Source organism: Hyaena hyaena, unplaced genomic scaffold (genome assembly GCF_003009895.1).
Source record: "Hyaena hyaena isolate Hyena2069 unplaced genomic scaffold, ASM300989v1 scaffold_33, whole genome shotgun sequence".
In the NCBI taxonomy this organism is placed as follows: domain Eukaryota; kingdom Metazoa; phylum Chordata; class Mammalia; order Carnivora; family Hyaenidae; genus Hyaena; species Hyaena hyaena.
This window is the reverse complement of record NW_024080666.1, coordinates 3,749,500-3,776,729: the sequence shown is the minus strand read 5'-3', so window position 1 is coordinate 3,776,729 and position 27,230 is coordinate 3,749,500. Positions and strand designations below refer to the sequence as shown.

The 27,230-nt window shown below is 36.9% G+C and overlaps 1 protein-coding gene across 4 annotated transcripts in view; it reads right to left on the bottom strand.

Moving 5' to 3' along the window:
- Positions 1–295: 295 nt before the first annotated feature.
- Positions 296–27,230, bottom strand: part of PIAS2 (protein inhibitor of activated STAT 2) — a 93,616-nt gene continuing 66,681 nt past the window's right edge. Inside the window, exons 9-14 of one of the 4 annotated variants that reach the window (XM_039228921.1) lie at positions 19,036–19,196; positions 17,718–17,851; positions 15,944–16,115; positions 9,405–9,544; positions 4,637–4,674; positions 296–1,969 (exon numbers count right to left, since the gene is read on the bottom strand). In XM_039228921.1, coding sequence (XP_039084852.1) covers positions 1,787–1,969; positions 4,637–4,674; positions 9,405–9,544; positions 15,944–16,115; positions 17,718–17,851; positions 19,036–19,196 — 828 coding nt within the window. In that variant the 3' untranslated portion in view covers positions 296–1,786. Of the gene's footprint in view, positions 2,004–4,636; positions 4,675–7,358; positions 7,461–9,404; positions 9,545–15,943; positions 16,116–17,717; positions 17,852–19,035; positions 19,197–27,230 lie in introns of those variants that run through there. The other 3 variants (XM_039228922.1, XM_039228923.1, XM_039228924.1) reach the window with 3 other exon arrangements.

Below are 27,230 nucleotides of genomic sequence, written 5' to 3'. Positions count from 1 at the left end.
CAAACCGGGTAACACATTAAGTAAAGGGATGATGTAGCCAAAGGGGGATGATATAAGAAAATCACATGAAATCAAATCTGTTTACAAAGAGAGCAGTGGCCCTGAAAACTTAAGGAGGTGTTAAGAAACAAAAACAAACAACATCAACAACAACAAAACAAACCCAAGCAGCACCGACAAGTCTGCTTCCCAGAGTTACATCAATCCTGAAGTAATGCCACGGTGTCCCTATTCTACCTGATGGGGGGAGACTCTTCATCTGGGCACTTTGGTTTGAGAAATCAGTTAGATTAAGTCATTTTTAAAAAGGGTTTTATTTTTAAAATAGATACAGTTAGGGAGAGAAAGCTAAACATGAAGTATTAATTCCTTGAGAACTCAAAAATTTAGGAAGCCAAATTTAACAAAGGGAAATAGAAAATGGGGATAGAAATGTTCCTCTAAGTGTAAAACTCCATCCTGATTTAAAAACAAGCCCACTCTAAATGAGTGGTTTTCAAAGTGGGCTACAAACCCATCTTCCCCAAACCTTCCTTACTCAAATTCAAACAAAACATTTCTAATTGTTTGTCCTTCATGGTATCAGTTAAGACTGCCTTTTTTAAAAAGTGAAAGGAAATCTGATGCAGTACCCATGCTTTGCTATTGTTTGTGTTTCCCTTAAGTTTGAAAATCATCACAGACGCTGAAATTATAACTGGTAAGAAATAAGACCAGGGTCCTATAACATATTTGCATTCTTAGTGTTAGTAAAATCTGAAAACTTTCAAAGATTTGTATATTATTCTACAAAACAAATAAGCAAAAGAAGTTCCTAGGAAAAGAAACTCTGTTATTCCCGTCTCCCCCAAATCTGGTCTTTTGCTGCCTCAAAGCTCTCAATGTTTCTGATCAGTGTGAACAAAATCCTAATGAACATTCTAGCCACATGTTACTCCAAAAACATTTCACTCAACATTTAACGGCTGCATAGAATTTCTTTTTCGAGAAGGCAAGCCCAATTTTATAGATATCTCTAGAATGAGCATGTACAATTACCAAAAATAACACACGCTCTGTCAGGGCAGAATCTGCATAGTGTTCTTCAGCACTATCACTGAGAAAGAGCAGTCAAATCCCAGAATTTCCCTCTGCAACTGCTAGCAAACAACATCAGAGTGTCAGTGACAACCAGAGAAAAATACATAACACTAGCCATTTTTCTTTGATGGCATCAGGAACAAAAGAGAACTGCAGGAAGAACAGAGGAACCCAAGCTCTGGCCACTTATCAGCGTTTCATAACTTCAATGAAATGGAACAAATCTCCGTGGAAAGGACTCATTCAGCAAACATGACTTCCTTCCATGTATTTTTCCTTCACATCAGGTTAAACAAAACTTGCTATCATTTTAGAATCACTGATTACATCTTTTTAGTTAGAAAAAAAGTTTACTTGAATATTTACATAATTTTATTGCTGTTTATTACAACAAAAAAATTTGTAACTGATGTGTACGCAGAATCCATCCAGTAACACATGAAACTGAAATCCATCTCTCGAGAAGATACAGTTATGGCCGAATGTATCTGATGCTCAGAGTATAGCATGAATAAGAAAAATTCTTGCATGTCATTTGGTTCTTGCTGTAGTCATCTGTGTCCATCTCAGAAAGCAAAAGAATCCATTTGACGTTTCAATAAATATCAAAGTAACTGTTACAAAAAAAAAAAATAGCTTCCACGGACCAGAGATCCAAGAAAGAACAGTTTTGATGAATGATTCCTAGAATCGAGGGAGTCCTCCTTTAGTCCAATGAGATGATGTCAGGAATGTTACTTCCACTGCTGGTTATGACCCCTGTCTCACTCCTGCTGCTGGATGAACTAACATGAGTACTGCTTTCATGGGGGCTGGTGGTGGTGACAGACGTACTGCTTGCTGTTAAGGGTGAGGTGAGACTATCCAAAAACATAGGAGGACAGTACTGCTTGAAACAAACAATGATGCCGATGAGGAAGAGGCTACATTGGTTTTAAATAAAGAGACTAGAAATTGTTAGATATGCATAAGTGATAGCCACATATTTAAATCCCAGTGGGATTTAGAATTTCTCAAAACTTTACATCTTCGGATGGAAGGTGGTCTGAATTTAGCTACTTTACTGTTTAGTGAGTGCACCATATTTCTGATCCTCTGAAATCTTGCAGAATTTGTAGACCAAGTATACAGGTATAAGCACAAAATGTCAATCATAATTAAAATTATTTAATAGTAAATATTGGCCCTCCCATTATGACTCATACTTAACCTCAAAAAGAATTTGCTCACTAAATGCATTTACACCCGGTTTAAATCACATCATAAAGGCTAACAAATATTAGCAAAAATGCTAATACAAAATTCAATAATGCTTTCAATATTTAGTATCAATCAGACTCTTTAGGAAGAATTTTAAGACTGATCAACTCGACAGTATCATTTGAATCCTTTGGACCTAGATGAAATGATAGCTGTGTAATCAAGAGGAGAGCATTCATTCTAAAACAGAGACCATAAGGTAGCGGACTACCGCAGGATGCTCAGAACAGAGTTATCCCATGTAATCACAAAATCCTGGAATAAATCTTAATGCAGATCTAATCTTCCTTGTGGGACTTGATACCCCCACTTCAAGAATTCATATTTCAAGTTTCCTTACCATCTTTTGATCACTGACTCTCAAATTCAAATCTGAGTTCTTAAAACTCCAATATTGTCCAAGAGTAGAGAGACAAGAGCTAACAGCTTTATGTCGCCACAAAAATATTTTATGTGAGAAACAGCAGCACTGATTTTAGTAAAATAAGTGAAGACCCATTATATACAAGAGGAGGAGTCTAAAAATGTGTCTTTAGATCGACTATTTGAAAAAAGATCTGTAAGATTATTCAATCAATGTTATCAATTCTATAAAGTATTCCAGCCTATCACTAGAGACACTAGGTTACCAAACAGCAATTTAAAACTGAAGTTTTTTCTACTACTTGATCTTCTAAAAAAAATCTTAAAATGGCAACAACAGCCTCAGGCTTAAGCTGCCAATCAGTCGAAGACCAACGACTAAAATTTAGGCTGCCTGACAAAAAAAGTAGTTTGCTGTTTAGGATGGATAATCGTCTTGGTTTATCAATAAAATAAATGCATACACAAAGATCAAAGGGATATCGGTTAAGGGGGGAGAGCTTCTCAGTACCTCTAAAGAGAGTAGACTTCTAAGGCATTAACCTTCTTTAAAATCGAATCAATTCTAATTTTAGACTAAACAATCTGGAAAAAAGCCCAGAAACTTACATTTTATATTTTCTCTCAGGCAGGTTCTGACTGCCTAGTAGTAAAAAGGTACTTACTCTCTTCAATTATAAGATGAATGCTGGATACCACAATCCTACTATCAATAGGCCCTACGAATTCTTGTCATACTCAGGTTGCAGCCATTTTGCCTCTAACTGTGTAACCATCATGTGGAACGGCACATATCTGCGCAAAGATAACAGGGCCTAAGGGGGTACTATGGAGGTAAAGGAGGGCAAATCTAAGGATTTTAAGGAAAACAGAAGGCACAACCTTACCCTTCTACTACTGCCTTATCAAATAAGTTAGCCTGACACTAAGCATGCCAAATAGCACTATGAAATCAAAATCCTTTGGGTTCTAAGATCATTTTTTATAAGGATGATTCTCTCATAAGACTGAGTAATGTATTTCAAGCCTGAAGAATCCATCTCCTAGAAAGATATAGATACTTTTGCTATAGAATCTACTTATGTAACAAAGTCACCTCAGGGCGAGAAGAAATTCCTCACTCTGAACATGTTACCCTGGGCCCAAATTTCCAGTGCTGTTTGCGTGGTCAGAAACAGAGTACGGACACACGAGGCCAGTAGAAGACTTGAAGTTAGTGGCCTCTGCAGCCTATGAAGCAGTGGTCTGTGGGTCTTTCTCGAGGCCCTCCCTACTCATAACAATTCTCTCAAAGTCTCTCTCTGCTTCACTTTCCCCATCTGCTTTCCCCATGCCTTTCTCCTCTCCCTCTGTTCCTTCTGCCTCTGATATATATGCCTGCCAGTCCACATTTACTGCGAAGTCTTCCTACTGGGACTCTGGGATCCTCAAGTTTCTTAATGCTGACAGAGAAAACCGGAATGATCGATTTATAGCAACTTTAGATTGGGGGCATCCCCAAAGTCTGTATCTGACAGCCTTTAAAAACAAGGAAGAATCAAGCTAATGATTCAAGTCTGTTGCATCAGCTTTTGCTAATTTCTACACATAGAAGGAGTGCTTCACAGATGAGCTCGGTGAAATTTTAACTTCTAGTCATTAGCACTGCTTCCCCTCACTTTAATCATCTAATGCTTGTAAAAATGCTGATTATAAAAACTAAATATAACTAAAAACTCAGGTATTAAGTCAAAGTATCATCAATTTAAAAAAACAGCAGCTTTAGTCCTCCAAATAAAATTGTGAAATATTTATATAGTAATTCCTTTCCATCAAGTTAAGTAACTGCAAGTTGACTGTCCTGATTTTATGCAACTGGTCATTTTTATTTTTAGTTAGTATGACATAACCAACAATCAAATACAAATTAGTTGCTTAAATTCAGGATACATACCTGGGGATCAACTGGAATAAGGGAAAGAAAATCCAAACCTAAAACAAAAATGCTTTGTTAATAGTTGTCTCATATTTTGGAGACAAGAATTATTTCCCCAAATCATTTTGTATTTATCATGAGTCACAGAACATTTGGGGTAAATGCTTACCATTCTGCCACAGAGAAGTTCAGTACCATGATCAGTGAGATTTTAAATGCATAAAATCCCAAAATGAACATATTCCCTCACAAAACAACTGGAAAAACCACCTCCCAGAGACTTAAAGGGAGCAGTCCAAAAATGTTCAGAGGAGGACTAATCAAAACCAACTTTTCCCCTTCACCACTTAACATAATGAGAAGCAATAAAAATGATGAGAGAATGATCTGGATTCGGACCATAAAAAAAAAAAAAAACATACTTAGGCTCTTAAAAGATACTTCACATTTATTTTTTAGAAATACACCAACCACATTGAGCTTCAACTAAAGCAACACTTCTTAAACAGAGATCTGTTTCATGGGTTGCTCTCTGTCACTCTGTCCCCACATCAAGACTAGGACACAGTTCAACACTCTGCACAAAGCAAGCACCTGGTTAACTGCTGCTCGCTAACAGGCCAAATCTTAGTAAGGTTTACTGAGTTCTAAGATAATGCAGTTTTCTGAACCAAAGATCTGGTATTCTCCAATTATGCTTTAGAAACAGGAATGTGGAAAAGGCTGCCCAGTAATACCATTTTCAAGTATTAAAATTGTAACAATAAATAATAAAAGTTTTCAGGCATGTAAAGTCTAGCAATAAACCTCAAAGTCAATTCACCTAAAGCTCTCTAAATTTCAAAACATTAAAAAAAATTACATACTAGATATAGGTCAGTGAGACAAGCCAATTTCTAGCTCAATTCTATGAATTTTTATATGCCAGCATTCAATGTCACCTCAAACATAACGATCATACAGAATACAAGTCTGATATTAGACTGTTAGTCAAAATAGAGAATATCTGTGGAAATATTTAATAACCAATATGAATAATTTATAACTCTTTTAAAGTATATTTATTCCTTTATAATCTCTAAGGATATGATAAAAATGCTTATCAAGTGATACAAGCTATAGCACCAATCATTTGAATGGAATCAGTTTCTCAAGCATTTTAAAAAACTGTTAATATGATTTTTCACTCCATATGCCTGTCAGTGGTGTACGATACAATGGGGTTTGAGCCAAAACTGGACAAAGGGGATCACAATGAACTTTTCCAATGACTTCCTCATTAAACCGTTACTCACTAGATGACATATGGCAATAAGCCAAGAGTTTCTCTTCACATTAATATTGTTCTGTAAATCCTGTGCTTCTGTTAAAGAGTAGCTCAAAATCGTCTAGCCCTTAAGTACCTTTTGAATTTTATATAGTCAACATTTCTTATTATTGACTAAGTCACAAAGACAGTTTATTGGCATGTCCTTTAATTGACTTAATTTTATTAATTTGGTTTTGCTTCAAATGGTGTAACATTTTTCTTTTTATAATAGCTTCTGCTTTTTATAGCTTACTTAATTTTATATGTTCAATCACTTTTAATGTCTGTTGAATCACTCAGTCCATTCGAATAACTTAACCTTTTTTTTAACAGAGCTAAGGAAGTAATAATATCTCTTGCAATACTGTGTATTGAAGCCAATCACTCAAAAATGCTCATTTTCTAAATGTTTAACTATTCCACTTAAGTAACCAATTTAAGTAACTATACAGGCTTAATATAATTTTCAAACGGTTTGTGCAGCTCCAGCACTGGAGGCTACCCAGCAAGGTGCATAGATTCTTCATTTTTTCATTATTTCAATTCTCAGCTCTTCAGATGTACTCTAATTCTCTTTGATGATCATTTCATGTGTGCCAGTCAATATATACTGATAGAGATTTCAGACACTTCTTTGATCTGTATCTTTTGACACCTTACCCAAAGATAAAGGAATATGGTGACTTATAAAATGCCAAAATAAAACACCTAGAAATGTTTCTAAGTTTGATTAAACTTGACTTTCTCCCTAGCATTACACAGATGCTCTCTATACAAAAATCCAACGTTCTAATGAAATACTTCTCACTGAAACCATTTTTTCTCAAACACTAATGATGAAGTTTGATATAGTATTTCAGATGTTATTCCTTCTGACAAAAAAACACTTTAAACTATTATCAAAGTCTTGCATTTTACATTTTAAGTATACTATTAAAACTCTACATGAAATAGATGAAGTTTCATAATTACTGATTAAAACATTACTGCCATGTTTTATAAGTTTAGTAAAATGCTGTTTTCTTATTTCACCATCTTCAACTGCAATATGTTGTACTGATATATTTCTATGCCCACCTAAGTATTTTATGGGTGAAAATGCTCTATTATTTTTAACTAAAAGCAGGTAGTGTTAAAAAAAAATTCTGATGGTACATTCTAAATATTTTATTAACACTGATAAAACTGTAGTTTTTAGATTTTAAATGCTTCTTTATGTGAAACTCACTCTACAGGTCTTATTAATAACACCACATTTTCCTTACTTGAGCCATGAACTTTAACAAAACAGGATTAAGTATGTAAATGTTTAGCACTTTCCAACTTAAATGATACAACTTTTGAGCACCATTCGCACCTGACAATATGGCACTAGCAATAATAAGGCAGTCATATTTTTTTCTTGCAATAATCAAGCTGTTTTCCATTCCATAAATACAAATTTTTTGTTTTATTTTGTAATTCATTGTTGCACAGTATCAGAAGATGTTCCAAGCTGCAGTTCATTATTAATATCATTTCTTCTTTGTTCTCCTGCAGATTCAGAAGATTCATGTTTATGATGTTTAAAAGGAATGTTAAGGAATGTTAAGAAATGTATTAAAATTCTGTCATCTCTCCATTCTTGATGTTCTATTTAATATTTTATTATAAATTGTTAAATTTATAAATATCAAAATTCTGCACAGTAAGACTAATTACATAAAAATTATGCACAAAAATAAAACCAAAATAAGTGCTAACTACAAAAGAGCACATTAACAATAAGACAAAGTAAAAACTAAACTATTTAGATGCAGTAATTACTACATAATTCATAGATGACGACAAACTGGTAATTCTTCTGAAGTACAACAGACCCTATTCTGTTCAATTTATCAAATGGTAAGAAAGCAGGTCCATGTTCTAATAACCAGTGTCACCATCCTAGTTCACACTCACTAAATATCAACCCTGCATATCAGTCTTAGTTCCTTAACACCAGCTTGAAATGTAGTTTACAAAATACACAGTTAACATAACTTATTGCTTCTTACCTCTGCACTTTCTATAAAGTAAATAGTCTCCCTTTATGGGCAAACTTTGAAATAATGTCAATTCCCAAAATTAAAAATTCATCCAGACTCACATAATTTGAAAACAACAGAGCAAACGATCAGTAAATTGTGGCTATTCTACTCCTAAATGGCCAGGGCTGCTTTAGTGAACAAAAAGTTTTTTTCAGGATTATTTCTTATTCAAGGTCTTTAGGAAAACCGATCCTTCTGGTTGCTTGTTTATAACACATACGAAGATGATACACAGAAGCTCTTCAACCTCCTTTAAAACTAGCCAAGGTTAAAGGAAACCTTGGCAGTTAGGAATTAAGTATCTCTGAGTTTCCATCAGTCTTATGGACCATGAAACTTCCGCTATACCTTAGCATCAAGCTGTGTATACAACAAATATTTTTTAATTGGTGCCGGCTGGACTTCACAATGTTTAAAATGCCAATTCCCCAAGTACATATGGAGTAAACATAGTTAAGTAGGTTTTTTGAAATTTTTTTAATAGACACTATTATTAGTCTATTCTTCTGTATTAAATTTTACTCACATAAGCTGAATAAATTTCAAGTGGTAAGATTACACTGGGCCAGATACCACCCAACTATCAAGTGTTCCAACAACACAAATTTCGCCCACCAGAACATATACTGTGCTTAAAAAACCCTCGTTAAGAGGGATATGAAAAATAAATTGTAAGTCAAAACTAACTTTACAATCTAGAAAAGAAAATTATTAACAGGAAGAGAGAACTGTATTCCACTAAAAGGGCCCCTCAGAAAAGAAGGAAAGTCATGAATATGAGAGGCACTGGCTTCAGCTTGCTCAAATTTGATTGACAAAAAATGCCTACAAAAACAATGGTTATAGAGGGAAGAAAAGTTGGGGGGGGGGGCCTGTGGGGGAGTTCCAAATTTTATAATATGGCCTTGGTTCTAAGGTTATTCAAGCAGCCTTGACTTTTTCAAAAGATATCCCTAAATATTAAGCAGTGCCCAAAGGAAAGAGTTGGTAGATCCTACTTTTACAGAGCAAAAAAACCCCACAGGGTAAAGCCACTGATAATGTAAACCCCATCGTACACCAGCACCTTCTAAAGCTGTGATGGGCTACCAAGAAGATTATGAGAAAACTACCGAATCTGTGAAGCTTCTATGATAAAGACAGTGTCTCTACATACAAATTCCTCATGAGGGAGGGTAAACCCTATAAAATTTTCCTACCGACCTACTGTATTTTCTATCATCAGCAATCTACAGGTTGCTCTGTAGTTAAAATGACAGGAAATGAATGTGATATATTAAGCAGATACTACCTTTCTTTGAAGGGTTCAAATTTCCCTAGTATTTCTGTTTAACACTACAACTGCTCCACCGGTTAAGAGTAAAAATAAATAAAACTTGGTAACAAAATAAAACAACTCTTCACATACCTGGCAAATCTGATGACATGCTTGATATTGGCGTGTGGTGGAATGGTACTGAGTAGTCTGTTAATGAAGGCGGAATAGCAGCAGGATCAACCGAAGTCACACTGGGCACCCTTACAGAGGATGGCTGATACATGAGAACCCTGTTTTAAATAGCATGGGAAATTACAAACAATCTGGCTGTTAGTTCACAGGAGAGAAGGGCTGCACCACTGGGCATTCTCAGTCCTAAGTGCACTACGTTTCAATGCAACTACATGGCGGCTACTCACTACACAGTATTCCACTCTACTCTCCTCTTTCATAACAGTCTTCATTTTAACATGAACATATGATGGCTCTCAACAGCAGCTGTGATGTAAGAGCAAGCTGGCATTAAAACATAACGTACAATGCTAGAGGAAAAGATAAAACTTTCATCCACAAACAGAAGTATATTTTACATTTGCTTTTATTAATGTCTGTGTAACACAGATGTGGATATTAGTAATTGTATCTATAAAGAAACTTAGAGGGGCACCTGGGTGGCTCAGTTGGTTAAATGTCTGACTCTTGATTTCGGCTCAGGTCATGATCTCGCAGGTGGTAAGATCATGCCCCACATCGGGCTCTGCGCTGACAGTGTAGAGCCTGCTTGGGATTCTCTCTCTCTCCCTCTTTTTCTGCACCTCCTTTGCTTTCACTCACTCACTCTCTCTTGCTCTCAAAATAAATAAACTTAGAAAGAGAGAGGGAGAGAGGGAGAGAGAGAGGGAGGGGAGGAGGAAGGAGAGAGAGGGAAGAAAGAAAAGAAAAAGAAAGGAACGGAGGAAGGGAGGGAGGGAGGGAAAGAAAGAAAATAGAGGCCACCTAAGATTGGATTTAAATCATGGCACCTTTATAAGTGAAGCTATTTACTATATATAGTTCAACCAGAATTTCTTCCATTCTAACTTGAACTGTGTTAATTACTAGCAATCTTATCTGAGAATCACCTGAGGCAAGATCGCAACTCCTAAAGCCAGCCAACCTGGCAGCAATCAAAAATTAAAACGATGTCTCAAGATTTAAGATAAAATATCCAGAAATAAAAGTTATGTTACTATGATACCATCTACTCTAAGAAGGTTTAGACTTTGAAATTAAGTACTAAGAATACAAATTAAATATCCTTAAAAAATATATAATTGGTTATACACACACACACACACACACACACACACATAATTACAGATTTTAATTTCAAGAAGCAGTTTAATTAATCATGTTTTTTAAATATTCAGGAATAAAGAGATGATTTTTCATTCTTCCTATTTAATTCTCATTTTCTCTTAGCCCAGCTTAAACAATTAGAACCTTACAAGAAACTAGAAGCAATGTGATGGACCCTATGGCTGATAGTGGCATGCCATCCCTTTTGGCCATCATCTTGGTGAGGCTGCCGTGGTAGCAGCTGCTCTCTTGAGCTTCCTGATGCCACCCAAGGATGACAAGAAGAAAACAGCTGCAGGAAAATCAGACAAGAATGGCAAAGACCCACTGAACAAATCTGGGGGCAAGTCCAAAGGCAAAGTTTGGGATCTAAGATCAATAACCTGGTCTTGACTGACAAAGCCATATATGACAAACTCTGTAAGGAAGTTCCCATCTCTAACAACAGCTGCTGTCTCTAAGAAATTGACGATTTGTAATTCCCTGGCGAGGGTAGCCCCCTTCAGGAGCTCCTTGGTAAAGGACTCATTAAACTTCAAAACATAGAGTTCAAGTGATTTACACCAGAAACACCAAGGTGGAGATGCCCCACTGCTAGTAAAGAGGCATATACAGGTTCCACCAGCTGTACATTTTGAAAAATATAACCTTGTTAACTACAAAAAAAGGAGAGGGGGCAGGGACACTCATGTTAGCATCCCAAAGCACCGCCAGTGAACTATTTACTGTAAACTTCATGAGAGAGGCACAGAATTACGTAGCTGGAAGGGACCCTTACAAAAATGAAGACAGTGCAGCCAACAGAAACGTAAGACCATGGTCACAAAGCTAGACCAAGAGAACAGCGAGGACCTCTAGGCGTCCTTTCCTTTGGTTGAAATTCTTGTCACTGCTCAGATTATTAAATAAAAGTGGTAAGAACTGATGACATGGTTGCATGTCACTTTTCATACTGTAAACAACTGACAAAAAGTTCATGACTTCAATTTAAATCTCAAGCCATTTAAATAATCACAACCTATTTAGACACTGGAGTCACTCTATAACTAGTCTGCATGATGACACGAGGATCTTGTCCAGTCTTGCTCTACACTATCTGTCAAAAATATGGACGTCACTGGAAATGTGGAAAAGGAAGTCATCTTCAGAGTACATATATGGATATGTTGGTGACTGTGTTATTCTCAGAATAATGAATAAATAACATAGGTTAGAGTTCAAAAGTCTAAAAAATGGATCCACAGGAAACAGAATATGCTTGAGACAATTAACAGAAGCCCAGTACTTCAAACACATCTTCCAGAGGTAGATGAAGATGGCAGTCACCATCCAAACAGCAACCTACCTAACTTAGAATCAGAAGGCTTTCTTGGTCTCCAATGTTACCTAGAGACCTAAAACCACAAGCAGGAGGTGAGCAATACTAGAAAAGGCAGATTCTGTGGAGGGGTAAAGAACGAACTGGGGATGAGATCAAGTAAGTTATGTTGTATTAAAACACATCTTCTCCTAGAGTTTTGAAAACAGTGGTCCTCTACAGGGATGAAAGTACAGCTGGTAATCACCAAAAGCATTTTCAAATTACTTGTGATCCTACCTCCAACACGGGAATACGTATCTGAAACCGGGGGGCGGGTACAGAGGGTAATGAGTAGATAGACTGTATGCTCATGCTGAGGAAGGAGTTAAAAAAGTGGCTCTGATTATTCTGGCTATCTCACAGTATTAGTATCTTAATCATATTTTTTAATGTATGAGATAAGCTTTTGAAGACACACACACACACACACACACACACACACAGATACGACACACATGTACATGTCTGCACCTACGTTCCTCTAGCTCCCCCTTCTCTTTCTTTCACATCTCATGCTGGAAAGTGTCTTTTGTCTTGATCCTGAACTGACCCCTGAACGTGAATCAGATTTACAGGAGACAGCATCAAAACTCCCTTTCCTCCCTGACCCCATCAGTTACACCTGTAGTGTCAAGTCAGTGCCCCAACCCACTATTATCACAGTAACATCTAAGTACTGCATAGGTTCTGCTCTCATAACATGAAACTTTAAATGGTTAAGTAACTACTCCTGGTTTCTCCAATACAAAATGCTGACTGTCACAACATGTGAAAATGTCAAAATCTAATGAAGGTACAAATTATTAGATCAGCATCTAAAACCTCAGCAAACATCTGAAAACTATTTAATGTAGATTAATTTCTATTACCTGAACTTTGCAACCATTAACACAAATTCAATTTTCACAGAATGCGTAAATTAGTCATTTGCTACCATTATTAAATTAGGCACTGGTAGCAGATCATGGTTTTAATCAGAATATTCACAAAGACAACATTCAGAAAGGTAAAGGGTTCTAATGTCTATACACATTAGAATACAAATATACAAAAAAAGATGCATTTATAAATATGGAATAATAGGGACCATTGAGAAATGTAAATGGCTATATCTGATGGAACTGTGGGTATAAAAATGTGATGCTATAAATTACAAGAAAAATTTTAAAGTTTGTATCATGTTAATGGCTCCTCATGGGACTGGCCAATATATACACAGGCATAATATATACCTAATGTATACATATGCCTGTGTATATAAATACATATTTGAAATTTTTGTAGCTTTATCTGTAACATCACAGCACAAAGATATATAGCTGGAACACTGCTGGAGAGCCAAATATTAGTATTCTAGAATGTGTATTGGATCACTGAATTCATCATAAGTGACCGACATGGAGATGTCTGAAAATGAGATGTTGAATATTTACCCATAAAACTGAAATTCCCTGTATGTGCCCACTTTATCATACAAACAATTTTGCTACCAATTCCTAATGAGAAATACATATTTATCTCTATTCTAGTCTATTTCTGTCTTTAGAATACCTAAATTTTTAATGACAAAGCAATCATTCAATGGTTTAGGGAATGGGGTAGGGTATGATATTTAAGATTATCTTTCAATGTAGAAAAATATCAGAGTTTCTCTAAAAGTCTTAAATTAAGGTGTCAGCCTCTTCTAATTGGTACTGTATGACTGCATTTACGGACCACAGTAGGTATGTAAGAAGAGAGGCTAAAAGGATTACCATCAAAATATTAAAGAGAAATTATGTCTAGGTGGAATGCATTCTACTTCTTGATGCACTGTAAAATTGTTTTTAAGGGTAATTTTTACTAAAACAATATCTTTTAAAAAATAACTGTTCACATGATCTCTGGAATATAACTGAAGGCAAGTTTTCCTGCTTTCTTGTCTCTGTTCTTTCTCATCTGCTTACTATTACTGACCAAGAAGTCCTATGATAAACTTCTACAGCAAAGGAGAACTATGAGAATTTTGGATGCTGAGCCGCAAGACAGAATATGAAAAGGATGACCAGGAACAAAACCAGAAAAGCATTAAGACTTGGAAAGGATTACAGAGGTCACATAACCATAGCATAAGTTTGGATCCATGACACCCACAGGACAGGTGGCATCCACTCTACCTCAACACAAAAAATGTGATTTTAGTATAAAACAACAACAGGAAACAACAATAGGAAATATTGTTCAGCTCCAATGGAAAAGTCTTTCCATGTATCTTTTCCTCCACTGGACTTAGATCTTCCCAAATGTTATAACAAAGAATAAACTTAATCCTCTTAATCAATGATTCCCTTTTAAGAATTAGAAGATATTCACACATTCACATATTCTCTCGTCCTGGCTTAACAGCTTCAGTCCTTAGACCCATTCATCCAACATGATACAATCTGCTCGATTTACCAGCTGTCTCATCTTCTGATGAGCAACACTAAGATGGTATGAAGTGAAAATCATTTAGACTTAAACAGAATAAAACTAGTGAAGGTATATATCCTGGACACTATGCTTCCTTCATTAATGTAGCTTAAGAATAAGTCAGCTTCAGAGTGGTAAACCCTTCAAATCACTGTGAATTCTAACATTTCAAAGAGTTTCTATCAGGAATGGCTATTAATGAACTAAATACCTTTCTAGTCATCCTTATGAGAAGATCCATTTTATCAAGTATTTCCTAATAATAAAGCATTCCTGAATGTGCCCTACTTTGTCCTAAGGATGGGTACTGTTTGAATATACAATTAAACGATTTCCTAAGAGTAAAGTCAGAACACACATTGATTTTTCTAATGTGAGCCAGCTTCATTCTGTATGGTTATTAATGTATAAATCTCACTTGAGTACTAGGAATTATGTTGACTTTATGGAATGAGCTGGGTAGCTGCAACTCATAGATTTTTTAAAGCAAAACACACAGAGTATAAGTCCATTTATGTAAAATGTGTAGAACAGGCAAATTCATACAGATGGAAAGAAGATCAACAGTTGCCTAGTTGGGGGTATGAATGGGGATTAACTGCAAATGAACATGAAAGAAGTTTCCTAGGTGTTGGAAATACTCTACAACTGAATCATGATGATGACTGGACAACTCTTTGAATTTATCACAATCAATGAACCGGGCAACTTAACAATTAAGATGGGAAATTTTTATGGTATATAAATAATGACCCAGTAAAGTCGTTAGAAAAAATAAGTGCACTGAGAGGCCCAAAGGACAAGATTGGCACACCCAAATCTGAAACAATATGTTCAAGGATTGTCAAGGAAACCCTCTGCTACTTCCTTGCAGGTCCCAAAATTTTTTAGAAGCACCTATTGCTAAATATTCAGACCTGTCACTATACAGGACAGTACCAGCTTCTACCAGATGAATCATAAAAATTACATGCTAGAATGCATTTACTTGCCCATAGTTTGCCCTGGAGAGGATGAAAAGGGAAGGCAATCAATTTAACTCTTTCATTATCTTACTGAAACCTGAAAATAATTTTATGAGGTAGGTATAATTTCACCCCATTTTACAGAACAGAAAAAGAGGCTCAAACAAGTATTTCATTCAAGATCACAGAACGAGCAAGCAATGGTGTCAAAATTAGAATCCGCACTTGTCAGATTCCCAATTCCACACTCCATTTTACACCAGGCTTCCTCATGTTGGTCTGTGATGCCAAATTTACTCCTTACAAATAAGTTCAAGAAAATGACAAAAAGGATCAAATATGAAATACTTAGACATGAGAAGACTTGAGCTCTTACTTCCCAAAGATGTAAATAATTTCATCAAACTTTTCTTTCCTTTAAACAATGTGCTCTCGTGAAAAGGTTTCAGCTGCACAAAGGCATATTAAAATAGGCTTCTATGGTTATGCAACTCCCAAAGAGACATTTACAAACCTATACCAAGAACAGTTAGTTCCAAGTGTAATAAACAATAGTGAACTATAAATTAACAAACCCTTTGGTTGGGCTGCTTTGTGTTTCTGACATAAAGATGCATTTCCTTTTGGCAGGAGGGTCTTCCTCTTCATCAGAAGAACTTTCTATTGTTAGGTCAATAACATCCACTTTCTTCTTGCTTGTCTCATTGGCTACAGTCACTGAACAAGGCTTACTGAGGACACTTGAACCTTATGTAGGGAAGAGAAGGAAAACGAAAAAAAAAATCAAAGGTACAATACACATCCAGGAGAATATACAGCCAGTAAAAAGCCACGCAATCTGTCCGATGGATGGAGACTAACTCCTCAACTCTGGACATCTGTCTGTAAAATGACTGCTTACCTGGGAACATGGGTGAGCTCTATGCCATGCCGGACAGTCAAAGCCTCCTTCGGACAGCATGCTTTTAGCTATCTCCCCAGTACTGCCAAAAAATCTGCTCAGATCCTGCTACTCATGCTGTCTCCCAAGGTAAGCAGTCATTTTATAGACATCCTGGGGTGAGGGGTCTAATCTCAAGCCACAGACAAGAGTATACGGCTTTACTAGCTGTGTATTCTCACAGATGTGTGTCAGTGTTGAGTCAGAATCAGGCACTTCCATTACAGCAAAGTGGTACCCATGTCAAAGAATGTACAGGCCTCTCACTATAAGCCAGAAATAGATAAAAATTTTCACCTTGATGAACTGAAAAAACTCCAAACTTCTCATTTAAGTTATTCAGACACTTAAAGCGTTTCTTACCAACTATCTACTAATCACTTAGGTTCTCCTTTCTGGCCACATATACCATATGTTAACTCACCATTTCATAGAAATTACATTATGCCCTATAATTCTGCTTAACGGAAAACTAATGCTGGCTGGTAACGGAAAGGCAGCAGCAACTAATCAACTAAATCACTATTCTTCTCAAAGATGAGGGAAACCTCGATCATTCTACCTATAGGTTCAGTAATAATCAGAGGAGAATGATTTTTTTAAAGTAGGTTCCATGCCCAAGGTGGGGCGTACTCACAACCCTGAGATCAAAAGTCACGTTTTACCAACTGAGCCAGCCAAGTGCCCCAAAAGAATGACTAATATTGACATAAATCTTTTACTTTTTACTCTGAATACCCACTATTCATTATATAGTTAGAATGTCAAATATATCAACACAAAACTCAAATGCAGTGAGTGGACAATGTCAGATAAAAAGAAATTTTAAGTTCACCTATGGGTTCAATTACTGTAACTGTCCCTTAGTTTCCCCACTCAGTGTGGGTGGATATAGGGAGTTGAGGGCTGAGTATACATCCTAGGTAACCAGCGCAATGGTCAAATTCCTTCCCACAAAGAAACAGAAACAACCTGTTCACTCTTTTAGCAACTAACCTATAAGCACCCGCTTCCACCCTCCACTGATGGATTATGTAGCCTCTCTAAGGAACTTGGGGTTCCCCTAAAAGTTTCAAAAGATTCTGAAAAACTGTCCATAAAAATGTCATTTATAACTTTTCATTTTGTAACAAACACATTATATTAAAATGACTTGGGGTGATTGTTTCATTTACTTTATATATGAAAAATATACTACAAAAAAGCTAATTATAAGATGATATATACTTTACCACATTTTTTAAGGAAAGAGTAAAAATCGTTTGGGGGAAATTACATATGTAACAAACAATAAAAAGATACAGTTCACAAACTAAGCTCCAAATGCAGTTCTAGGGGCCAACGTTAACGATAAAGACAGCGGTGCAGAGGTCTCATTGCTTTGCTCTCCGCGGCCATCCTGCACATACTTTCTATTTTTGTACACGGCTGGCTGGACACTTTCATAGCTTCTTTCTTCGGTCTCATCGGACACCAAGTGCCATCTTCCTGGAATTTGATCTCATCCACATCAGAACAGTCATTGAGAATTTCCATAAAAAGCCTATAGACCAATTAAGAAGTGCGTAAATGTAATCAATGACTTTGTTCAAAGGTGAACTAAGTAACATACTGCCTTAGAGACAAAAATAATGCTATGACTTTTTTTCTGTTTTGGTGTTTTAATACTTCACACTTTACAACAGCTATTATACAACCCCCTTCCCCTCCTAGGTTTTAGATCTTTAAGGGGTTTACGGAGTACCATCTAAGAAATCAGTGATGAAACAGATACCTGGAGCCTCCTATTTGGGATTGGCAGTAAAGAGCAACCCCCAGCACAACATATAAAACAAACATAAGCAAATATAAAGGTTATTATCTAAAAATAATTTATAAGCTTATTATCAAGAAGAAAATATCATAGGGTGGGGAAACGAGCATCAGGGACATTAAAAAGTCTCAATACATTTAAAAGAACTCAGCATACAAATTATGTTCTATGACCATAATGAAATTTGAATCATCTTCAGAAAAATATGTGGGAAATGCCAAAATATTTGGAAATAAACAAAACCACCAATGAGACAAAGAAAACATAAAAACATAAATTAGAAAATATTTTGAACTGAATATGAAACTATAATAAAATTTGTAGATTATAGTTAAAGCAGTACTTGAAGGAAAATTTATAGCATTAATCTTATATTAGGAAAGGACTCCAATCAAAACTCAGCTTCTACCTAAATGAAACTAGAGAGTAAATTAAAATGAAAGTACACACAAAAAGGAAAATAACAAAGAAGAGAAACAAATGAAAGAGAAAAAGAGGAAAATCAATGAAAACAAAAAGCTGACAACCTTCAATAAAACTGACAACCTTCTGGTCAGACTGAAGTTCACTCAAAAAGAAATAGATCACCCAAGGAACCCCACATATATTAAAAGAAATTGAATTTGTAATTAAAAACTTTACTACAAAGAAAACCCCAGTCCCACCCATCTTCACTAGGCGATTCTACCAAACATTTGAGGAGACAAAATACCACCACTTCCCAACTCATTTGTATGAGGCCAGCATTACTGTAGTATTAAAACCAAAGACATTACAAGAGAGGAACAGGCAAATATCCCTCATGAATGTAGCAGAACAAACCCAACAATAAAAAGGCTAACACGATGCTAGACTAGAAGTTACATGAGGCTGTAATGAATGTTTACACAGCTAACATGCTGGGTTATACTTACCCATCTAAAATTAGACTTTCATAGGCAGCCTTTTTGTCACACACAGGACAAATCCAGGTGGGCTTCTTCTCATTCATTTGCAGATAAAGGGCAGCATCAAAACACTGTAGATGTGTACAAGTCACTGCACGGCATGGGATCGTTAGCCTCATCTTCCCTAGCTACAGGAAGGGAAGATAACAAAGGAAGCCTTTTAGAAAGGAGACAAAGCCTCAAAGGCAAGAGTCAGTCATAAAACTCTGAAAAACTTCTCACAAGAAGATCAAAATGAAAAAGAAATTCAAACCAGAACTTATTTCCAATCAAGATCACTACATATATTATTTGTGTTCACTCACTGCCCTATGACTTTTAAAAGCCCATTTCAGGGGCACCTGGGTGGCTCAGTAGGTTAAGCCTCTGACTCTTAATTTCAACTCAGGTCATGATCTCACAGTTCATGAATTCAAGCCCCACACTGGCTCTTTGCTGACAGCATGGAGCCTATCTGGAATTCTCTCTCTACCTGGCTCTCTGCCTCTTCCCTGTTTGCACTCTCTCTCAAAATAAATAAATGTTTGAAAAAATACATAAAAGCCCATTTCACTTTTTGAAAATAGTTAGCATGTAAATTCACAGGTTAAAAAAATATATATACAACAAAAGCCTCTTTCTCACCTGTTACCCTGTTTAGAGGGAACCATTACCACCCACCTCTTGCATGTTCTTTCATAGATATTCTATGTATAACCAAGTGTGTATTTTTAAAAATCATTTTCCCAGAAATGGTGGCAAGCAGTACACACAATTCTGTACCATCTGTTCACATAATATAACTTAATAATTATTTCATATATATCAGTACATAAAAAGCTACCATGATACGAAGATCTCATAATTGATGTGAAGTGTATGATACAATTATTTATTTAACCAGGACCCTCCCCTAGTGATGGACATTTAAATTGTTTCCAATCTTTTATCACTACAAATGATGCTGCAGTAAATATCTATAGGATAAACTCCGAGAAGTGTATTTTTGGGTCAAGGGAAAGGGCATTTGTGATTTGTGTCACACTAACAAACTGCAATGATTTATGCGTGTATGTGCATTAATGAGCTGGGTTCCCTCGACTTTGTCAATATAGTGCTATTAATTCGCTTCAATCTCTGCCAATCTGATAGGTGAAAAATACTTCATTGTAATTGTGAACTACATTCCTGTATTTCAAGTGGAGCTTCTTTTTACTTCTTTTTTATTTTTAGAGAGTGAGCCAGTATGCAAGCAGGGCAGGGAGAGGGGAGAGGGGGAGAGGGGGAGAGGGGGAGAGGGGGAGAGGGAGAGAGAGAGAGAGAGAGAGAGAGAGAGAGAGAGAGAGAGTCTTAAGCAGGTTTCATGCTCAGCGCAGAGCCCAATACAGAGCTTGAGCCCACGACGCTGGGATCACAACCTGAGCTAAAATCTACTGACCTAGCCAGGTACCCTGTTCTTTTTTACTAAGAGTCATTTGTGTTTCCAAGAACTGCCTATTCATAACCTTTTCTCACTTCTGGTTGGTTATTAGTCTTCGGTTATCTATCTACTTTATATTAAGTCAGCCTTGTGTATGTGATATGAATTGCAAATATATTTTTTATTTATGAAAATTTTTTACTTGTGTATAATCACATGTGCTGATATTCCAATATACTTTTATATAATTCAGTGTTCTGTTCAATTCTTATTCCAACCAGGTGAGGTACACCAACATCAGAAAATATCTCAGTTTATGACCAGCTCTGTGTTACTCTGATAGAAAATCTGTTTCTCCCACCATGGACTCTAAACTCTGCAAGGACAAGGCCCACGTCACAGTTCACCACTGTCATCCCAGTGTCACAGCACAGTGCCTAGCATGCAGCATATGCGCAGCATTTGCTGACCAGATGGTGGAACAAATGGAGAAAGACTGGGAAAGTGGCATAGGGAACAAAGGGGAGAAAAGGGCAGAAGGAAGGACTTCTTTATACGCACTCTCAAGTCTAGAAGTATTCAAAGCAAAATTACGCTGGTAACTCTGCCTGAGGGGTAGGATTTTCAGAATGTTCCTGTTTGTTTTTTTTCCCTTTCGGTTTACCCATAATTTCTTTCTCCTAAAATGAACATTTGGTTATTTTGTAATTAAAAAGAAAGTAACATAGCCAAGTCATCATCACAGCCATAACTAATGTCTGTATAGTTCTACTTACATGCAAGGCACAATGCTGAGTGTATTTATCAATCTTAGTGACTTTATATTTAAACCTAACAACCACACTATATGATCGATGTGTATTATCATCCCCCCTGAGAACACTGAGGCACAAAGAAGGTAAGTAATGATGACCATTACAAAGTCAGAAAGTGGCAGGGCCAATGTGTGTCCCAAGCGGTTGTGGCTCCAGAGTCCACACTCCTGACTCCATGAATGTCTAGCCAGAATTCTAAAAGGGAGCTTAGATTTGTGCAAGTATGTAGCACAAATAGCCCATTACTTAAGACAGAAAAAAAAGTGAGAACAGAACCTGAGGCAATTTCTCTTATGACACTTGCTAGGTTTTCCCTTCCTTTAATAATAAATTATCCCTTAAGTGATACAGAATCTTACTGTGTGTTAAGGATTTTTACATAAACTTGACATAATTTTCATGACAACCCTATGACTCCAGAAAGCCTAGTACCTCTATTTCTGCTTTTGAAATGAAGATGCTGAGGCTACGTGAGACTACAAACACCACACTCACGGAGACACAGTTGCCGGAGCTAGAACACAAACCCAAGTGTTTTTCACTTCTGTGAGAACTCTCGTACTTTTATAACGTCACACATGGTCCTGGTTCTTGGTTTTAATTATCGATCTTTCCCAATTTTGCTAAGAGTTTTTGTTCTGTTAGGAATGGATTCAGCACCTAATGAGATGATCATAGGGGTTCCCTCCCACCTTTCAATTATTAATATAAATAATTTTAATAGATATTCTAAAATCAAACCATACTTGCACTCCTGAAAGGCACCTGTTTGTTATCTCGTATTATTCTTTTAAAATACTGGCTTCTTTTTAAAGTACTGGATTCTACTGGCTAGTGTTTTATTTAGGAATTTTTCATCATTGCTTTTTTTACACAATCAAGTGCCTAAAAATAACCAAAACAGTAACTTTTTAAAAAATGGATCAAGAAGATGTGGTTTATCTATACAATGGAATGCTACATGGCAATGAGAAAGAATGAAATCTGGCCATTTGTAGCAACATGGATGGAACTTGAGGGTGTTATACTGACCGAAATAAGTCAGGCAGAGGACGACAGATACCATACGTTTGCACGTACAGGCTGATTAGGAGGAACCGAACAGAGGACCATGGGGGAGGAAAAGGGGAAAAATAGATGGGGAGAGGGAGGGAGGCAAACCATGAGAGACTCTTGAATGCTGAGAACAAACTGAGGGCTGATAGGGGTGAGGGAGGGGAAGGGGGTGATGGGAATGGAGGAGGGCACTTCTGGGGATGAGCACTGGGTGTTATATGGAAACCAACTTGACAATAAACTATTTAAGGGGGGGAAGAAGGTTGAACGAGTAATTTACACCATTACCCAATCAACAAAATACCTACAGTGATTAAAATAAGATAGTCTACACATTAATTTTTAAGATATACTGTTAATTTTAAAACAGTAAACAAAGAACAGCATATGCAGCACAATTTTTTTCAATAAACATGCATGATTAAGAATAATAAAGTTAAATCTAGAAAGATAAATTTCATACCATTAGTAATAATGTTACTTCTGAGTAACAGACCTTAGCAATTTAAAATTTTTTCTCTGAGTACTTTTATAATAAAGTAGGTATTACTTGTCAACTTTTATAATTTATTCCTTTAAAACAATGCTCTAACTTGGCCTACTTTTTTTTGGCTACTAGTTCTTGAACTTTTGGCTTGGGGATCCTTTTACTCTCTTAATAAGAATCTCAAAGAATTTTTATGTATATGTTATATTTATTAATATTTATTGTAGTAGAAATGAAAGCAGACATTTTTAAAACAAGGATACACCAATATACACTATACCACCATCAGAGAGCACCGACACCACTGTCAGATAACGCTGTTAAACACCACTATCTACTCCTGAAAGAATGAGAGCAGAAAAAGGACAAATTGTGTCCTGGTATTATTATATAAATAGCTTTGACTTTATGAACCTCTTTGAAAAGTCTCAGGAATCCCCAAGTATCTCTGGGCCATACTTTGAGAACTTGCTTTTTATCTTCTTCAGTGCCATCTTCACCTCTCCTGTCACTGCCTTAGAATTTCCACAACATAGAGAACTGAAAACATTCACTGCTGTGGAAGTTGTTGATCCTAAATTTAATCCTACTCTAGTGTCTCACAAGAGTTAATGAGCATTTCCCAAATTAAAAAGGCATGTATTACCAACTGGCCAAATCTGATCAATTTCCTAATACTGATTATGGTGGGTTAATAAAAGAAGTTTTGAATGTATTAAATTCTATTTAGTCAGATGTTTGATGGATAAGAGGCACCTGGGTGGCTTAGTTGGTTGAACATCTGACTCTTGATTTTGGCTCAGATAATGATCCCAACGTCATGGGATTGAGCCCCAACTGGGGCTCCACACTAAGTACAGAGGCTGTTAAGATTCTTTCTTTTCCTCTCTCCCCCTCTGCCCCGCTCCCCACTAGCACACAGTCTCTCTCTAATAAAATAACAAAATAAAATATTCTACGTAATCAGATAATAGTGTTATTTTATTAATGAAATTGATCCCAAACAATTCAACACTTTTTTTGATTAGTAAATATTTTTAAGTTTTAAATGCCAGTTAACGGTGCATTATTAGTTTCAGGTGTACAATACAGTGATTCAATAGTTCATACAACACCTGGTGCTCATCATATCAAATACAGTCCTTAATAACCATCACCTATTTCTCCCATCCTCCACCGACCTCCTTTCTGGTAACCATCAGTTTGTTCTCTATAGTTAAGAGTCTGTTTCATGGGGCACCTGGGTGTCTCAGTCAGTTGAGTGTCCAACTTCAAATGAGGTCTTGATATCACGGTAAGTTCGAAACCCACATTGGGCTCACTGCTCTCAGTGCAGATCCTGCTTCGGATCCTCTGTCCCCCTCTATCTCTGCTCCTCTTCTGTTTGTACTCTCTTTCTCAAAAATCAATAAAACATTTTTTTTAAAGCCTGTCTCTCAACAGATGTTAGCGAGGATGTGGAGAATGAGGAACCCTCTTACACTGGTGTGAATGCAAACTGGTAAAATTACTTTGGAAAATGGTATGGAGGTTCCTCAGAAAGTTCAAAACAGAATTATCTTATGATTTAGCAACTGCACTCCTGGGTACTTACCCAAAGTATACAAAAACACAGATACAAAGGGTACATGCACCCTGATGTTTATAGCAGCATTATTAACAGTAGCCAAACTATGGAAAGAGCCCAAATGTCCATCGACTAATGAATGGATAAAGGAAATGTGGTATATATACACAAGGGAATATTACTCAGCCATCAAAAGAATGGAATCTCACCATTTGCAATGATGTGGATGAAGCTAGAGTGTATTATGCTAAGTGAAATAAGTCAGAAGACACATACCATATGATTTCACTCATATGCGGAATTTAAGAAATAAAACATGAATATATGGGAAGGAAAAGAGAGAGAAACAAACTCTTTTACAAGAGAGAACTGAGGGTTGATGGAGGTAGGTGGGTTGGGGATGGGCTAAATGGGTGATGGGTATTAAGGAGTGCTCGTTATGATGAGCATTGGGCATTATACGTAAGTAATGAATCACTTAATTCTACTCCTGAAACTAATATTACACTACATATTAAGTAACTAGAATTTAGATAAAAACATGAAAAAGAAAAAAAGAGTCTGTTTCTTGGTTTCCCTCTCTTTTTGTCCTTTTGCTCATTTGTTTCTTAAATTCCACATATTAGTGAGATCATATGGTATCTGTGTTTCTCTGACTGACTTATTTAGCTTAGCATAATGCTCTAGCTCCATCCATACATGTCACTGCACATGGAGAGATTTTATTCCTTTTTACAGCTGAGTAATATTTCTCTCTCTCTCTCTCTCTCTCACTCACACACACACACACACACACACACACACACACCATTTCTTTATCCATTTATCAGTCAATGGACACATGGCCTGTTTCCACACAATGTTGCTATGAATATCAGGGTAAGGGGTGCTTGGCCAGCTCAGTGAGCTGAGTGTCCAATTCCTGATTTCAGCCCAGGTCATGATCTCACGGTAAAAGGGTTTGAGTCCCGTGTCAGGCTCTGCAGCTGACAGCACAGAGTCTCCTTGGGATTCTCTCTCTCTCAGTCCCTCACTTGCTCTCTCAACATAAACAAACAAACATTTAAAAATAAGTATCAGGGTATGGGGTGCCTGGGTGGCTCAGTCAGTTAAGCATCTGACTTCAGCTCAAGTCATCCTCTCACAGTTCCTGCGTGAGCTATGCTGACAGCTCAAAGCCAGGAGCCTGCTCTAGTTTCTAGGTCTCCGTCTCTCTCTTCTCCTCCTGTTCATGTTCTCTCTCTCAAAAATAAACATTAAAACAAATTTTTTAAAGTAAGTATCAACATAAAATGTTAAGCAGAGTGTCTAAATTGCTTTTCATTCTACTATAGACTAATCAGTATCTATCTAAATTAATAAAGAATGTGTATAAGTAAAATGTCCCAAACCAGTGGTTCCAAACTATGTATGAGTCAGAATCTTAAGAGATAAAATCAAACCTAGTTCCTTTTTCTATCGCCCAGCCCACGTCTGCAGGACAGACTGAAAATCACCAGCTGGTATCACTACAATACAGTTCCTGTGTAAAATTCACTGTGTTCAGAAATCTAATGATACACACGTAATCAGATCCGTCCTTCAATAATGACTGTAACATTGCCTTCCATCGGTCCAAAGGATAGAGGCTTTGGACTGTGCTCCCACTATCCAGATTCAGGTCAACTCTGAATCATTTTATAAACATACGATGAAATATAACTAACATCTCTTCCACTACTGTAAAGCTATCATTTTTGCCTCCTATCCCAGGGTTCACCTCTTATCCTTCCAAATGCCTACGATCCATTCTGTGCTCCTCTATTTCCTTTTAAGTTTTCTTCTACATTTTTTTAAATTTATTTTTGAGAGACAGAGTGTGAACTGGGGAGGGGCAGAGAGAGAAGGAGACACAGAATCCCAAAGAGGCTCCAGGCTCTGAGCATTCAGCACAGAGCCTGACGTGGGGCTCGAACCCATGAACCGTGAGATCATGACCTGAGTGAGGTCGGATGCTCAAATGACTGAGCCACTCAGGCGCCGTGTGCTCCTCTATTTCCTACCATAGCAGCACATCCTGTGCTAGTTCCACAGCCAGCCACTGCACTCCTTTTTGCTCTTTTCACCTAATACCAGCACTGCTGCTGCTTCAAAATCAACTGCCATTCACCTGTTACATTTGATCAAAACACCTGTTTGGTGTTTAATTAATATGCATCATGTTCTAGGGTCAGCTTCAACTTCGTGTTAACACGACTACAGCCTGAAAAGTACCATTCGTGCTTTTCTAGAAAGTGCTGAAAAAGTCAGGGAGGATGAATTCTTAAGCTCAAAAGATAGTCTGAGGAACAGGCTTGTTTCACTTGTAAGCAGAGAAAATATTTAATGAACTTAAAACAGGATCTTGTTACTTCATTTCTTTTAAAAAATGAAATGTTAACGTTCCTAAACATGGTCAGCTTTATTAAAAGTGATACATTTGGAAAGGAACTGCTCCCTATTCTTATACAGAAGGAATCCTAACCACTCTGATATACCACCTTCACTATTTTGAAAATCTGAGAATCCACTAGTATGTTAGGCTATTGTGTTTTATTTTGGTTGTTCTCATACAGAATGGCAAACAAGGAAAAAAATTTTAAAGGAAAAAACAAAAAACAAGTGCCGGGGTTCCTGGTGGCTCAGACAGTTGAACATCTGACTTCAGCTCAGGTCATGATCTCACAGGTCAGGAGTTCGAGTCCTGCATCTGGCTCTGTCCTGACAGCTCAGAGCCTGGAGCCTGCTTCGGATTCTGTGTGTCCCTTTCTCTCTGCCCCTTCCCCACTCGCTCTCTCACTCGCTCACTCTCTCTCGCTC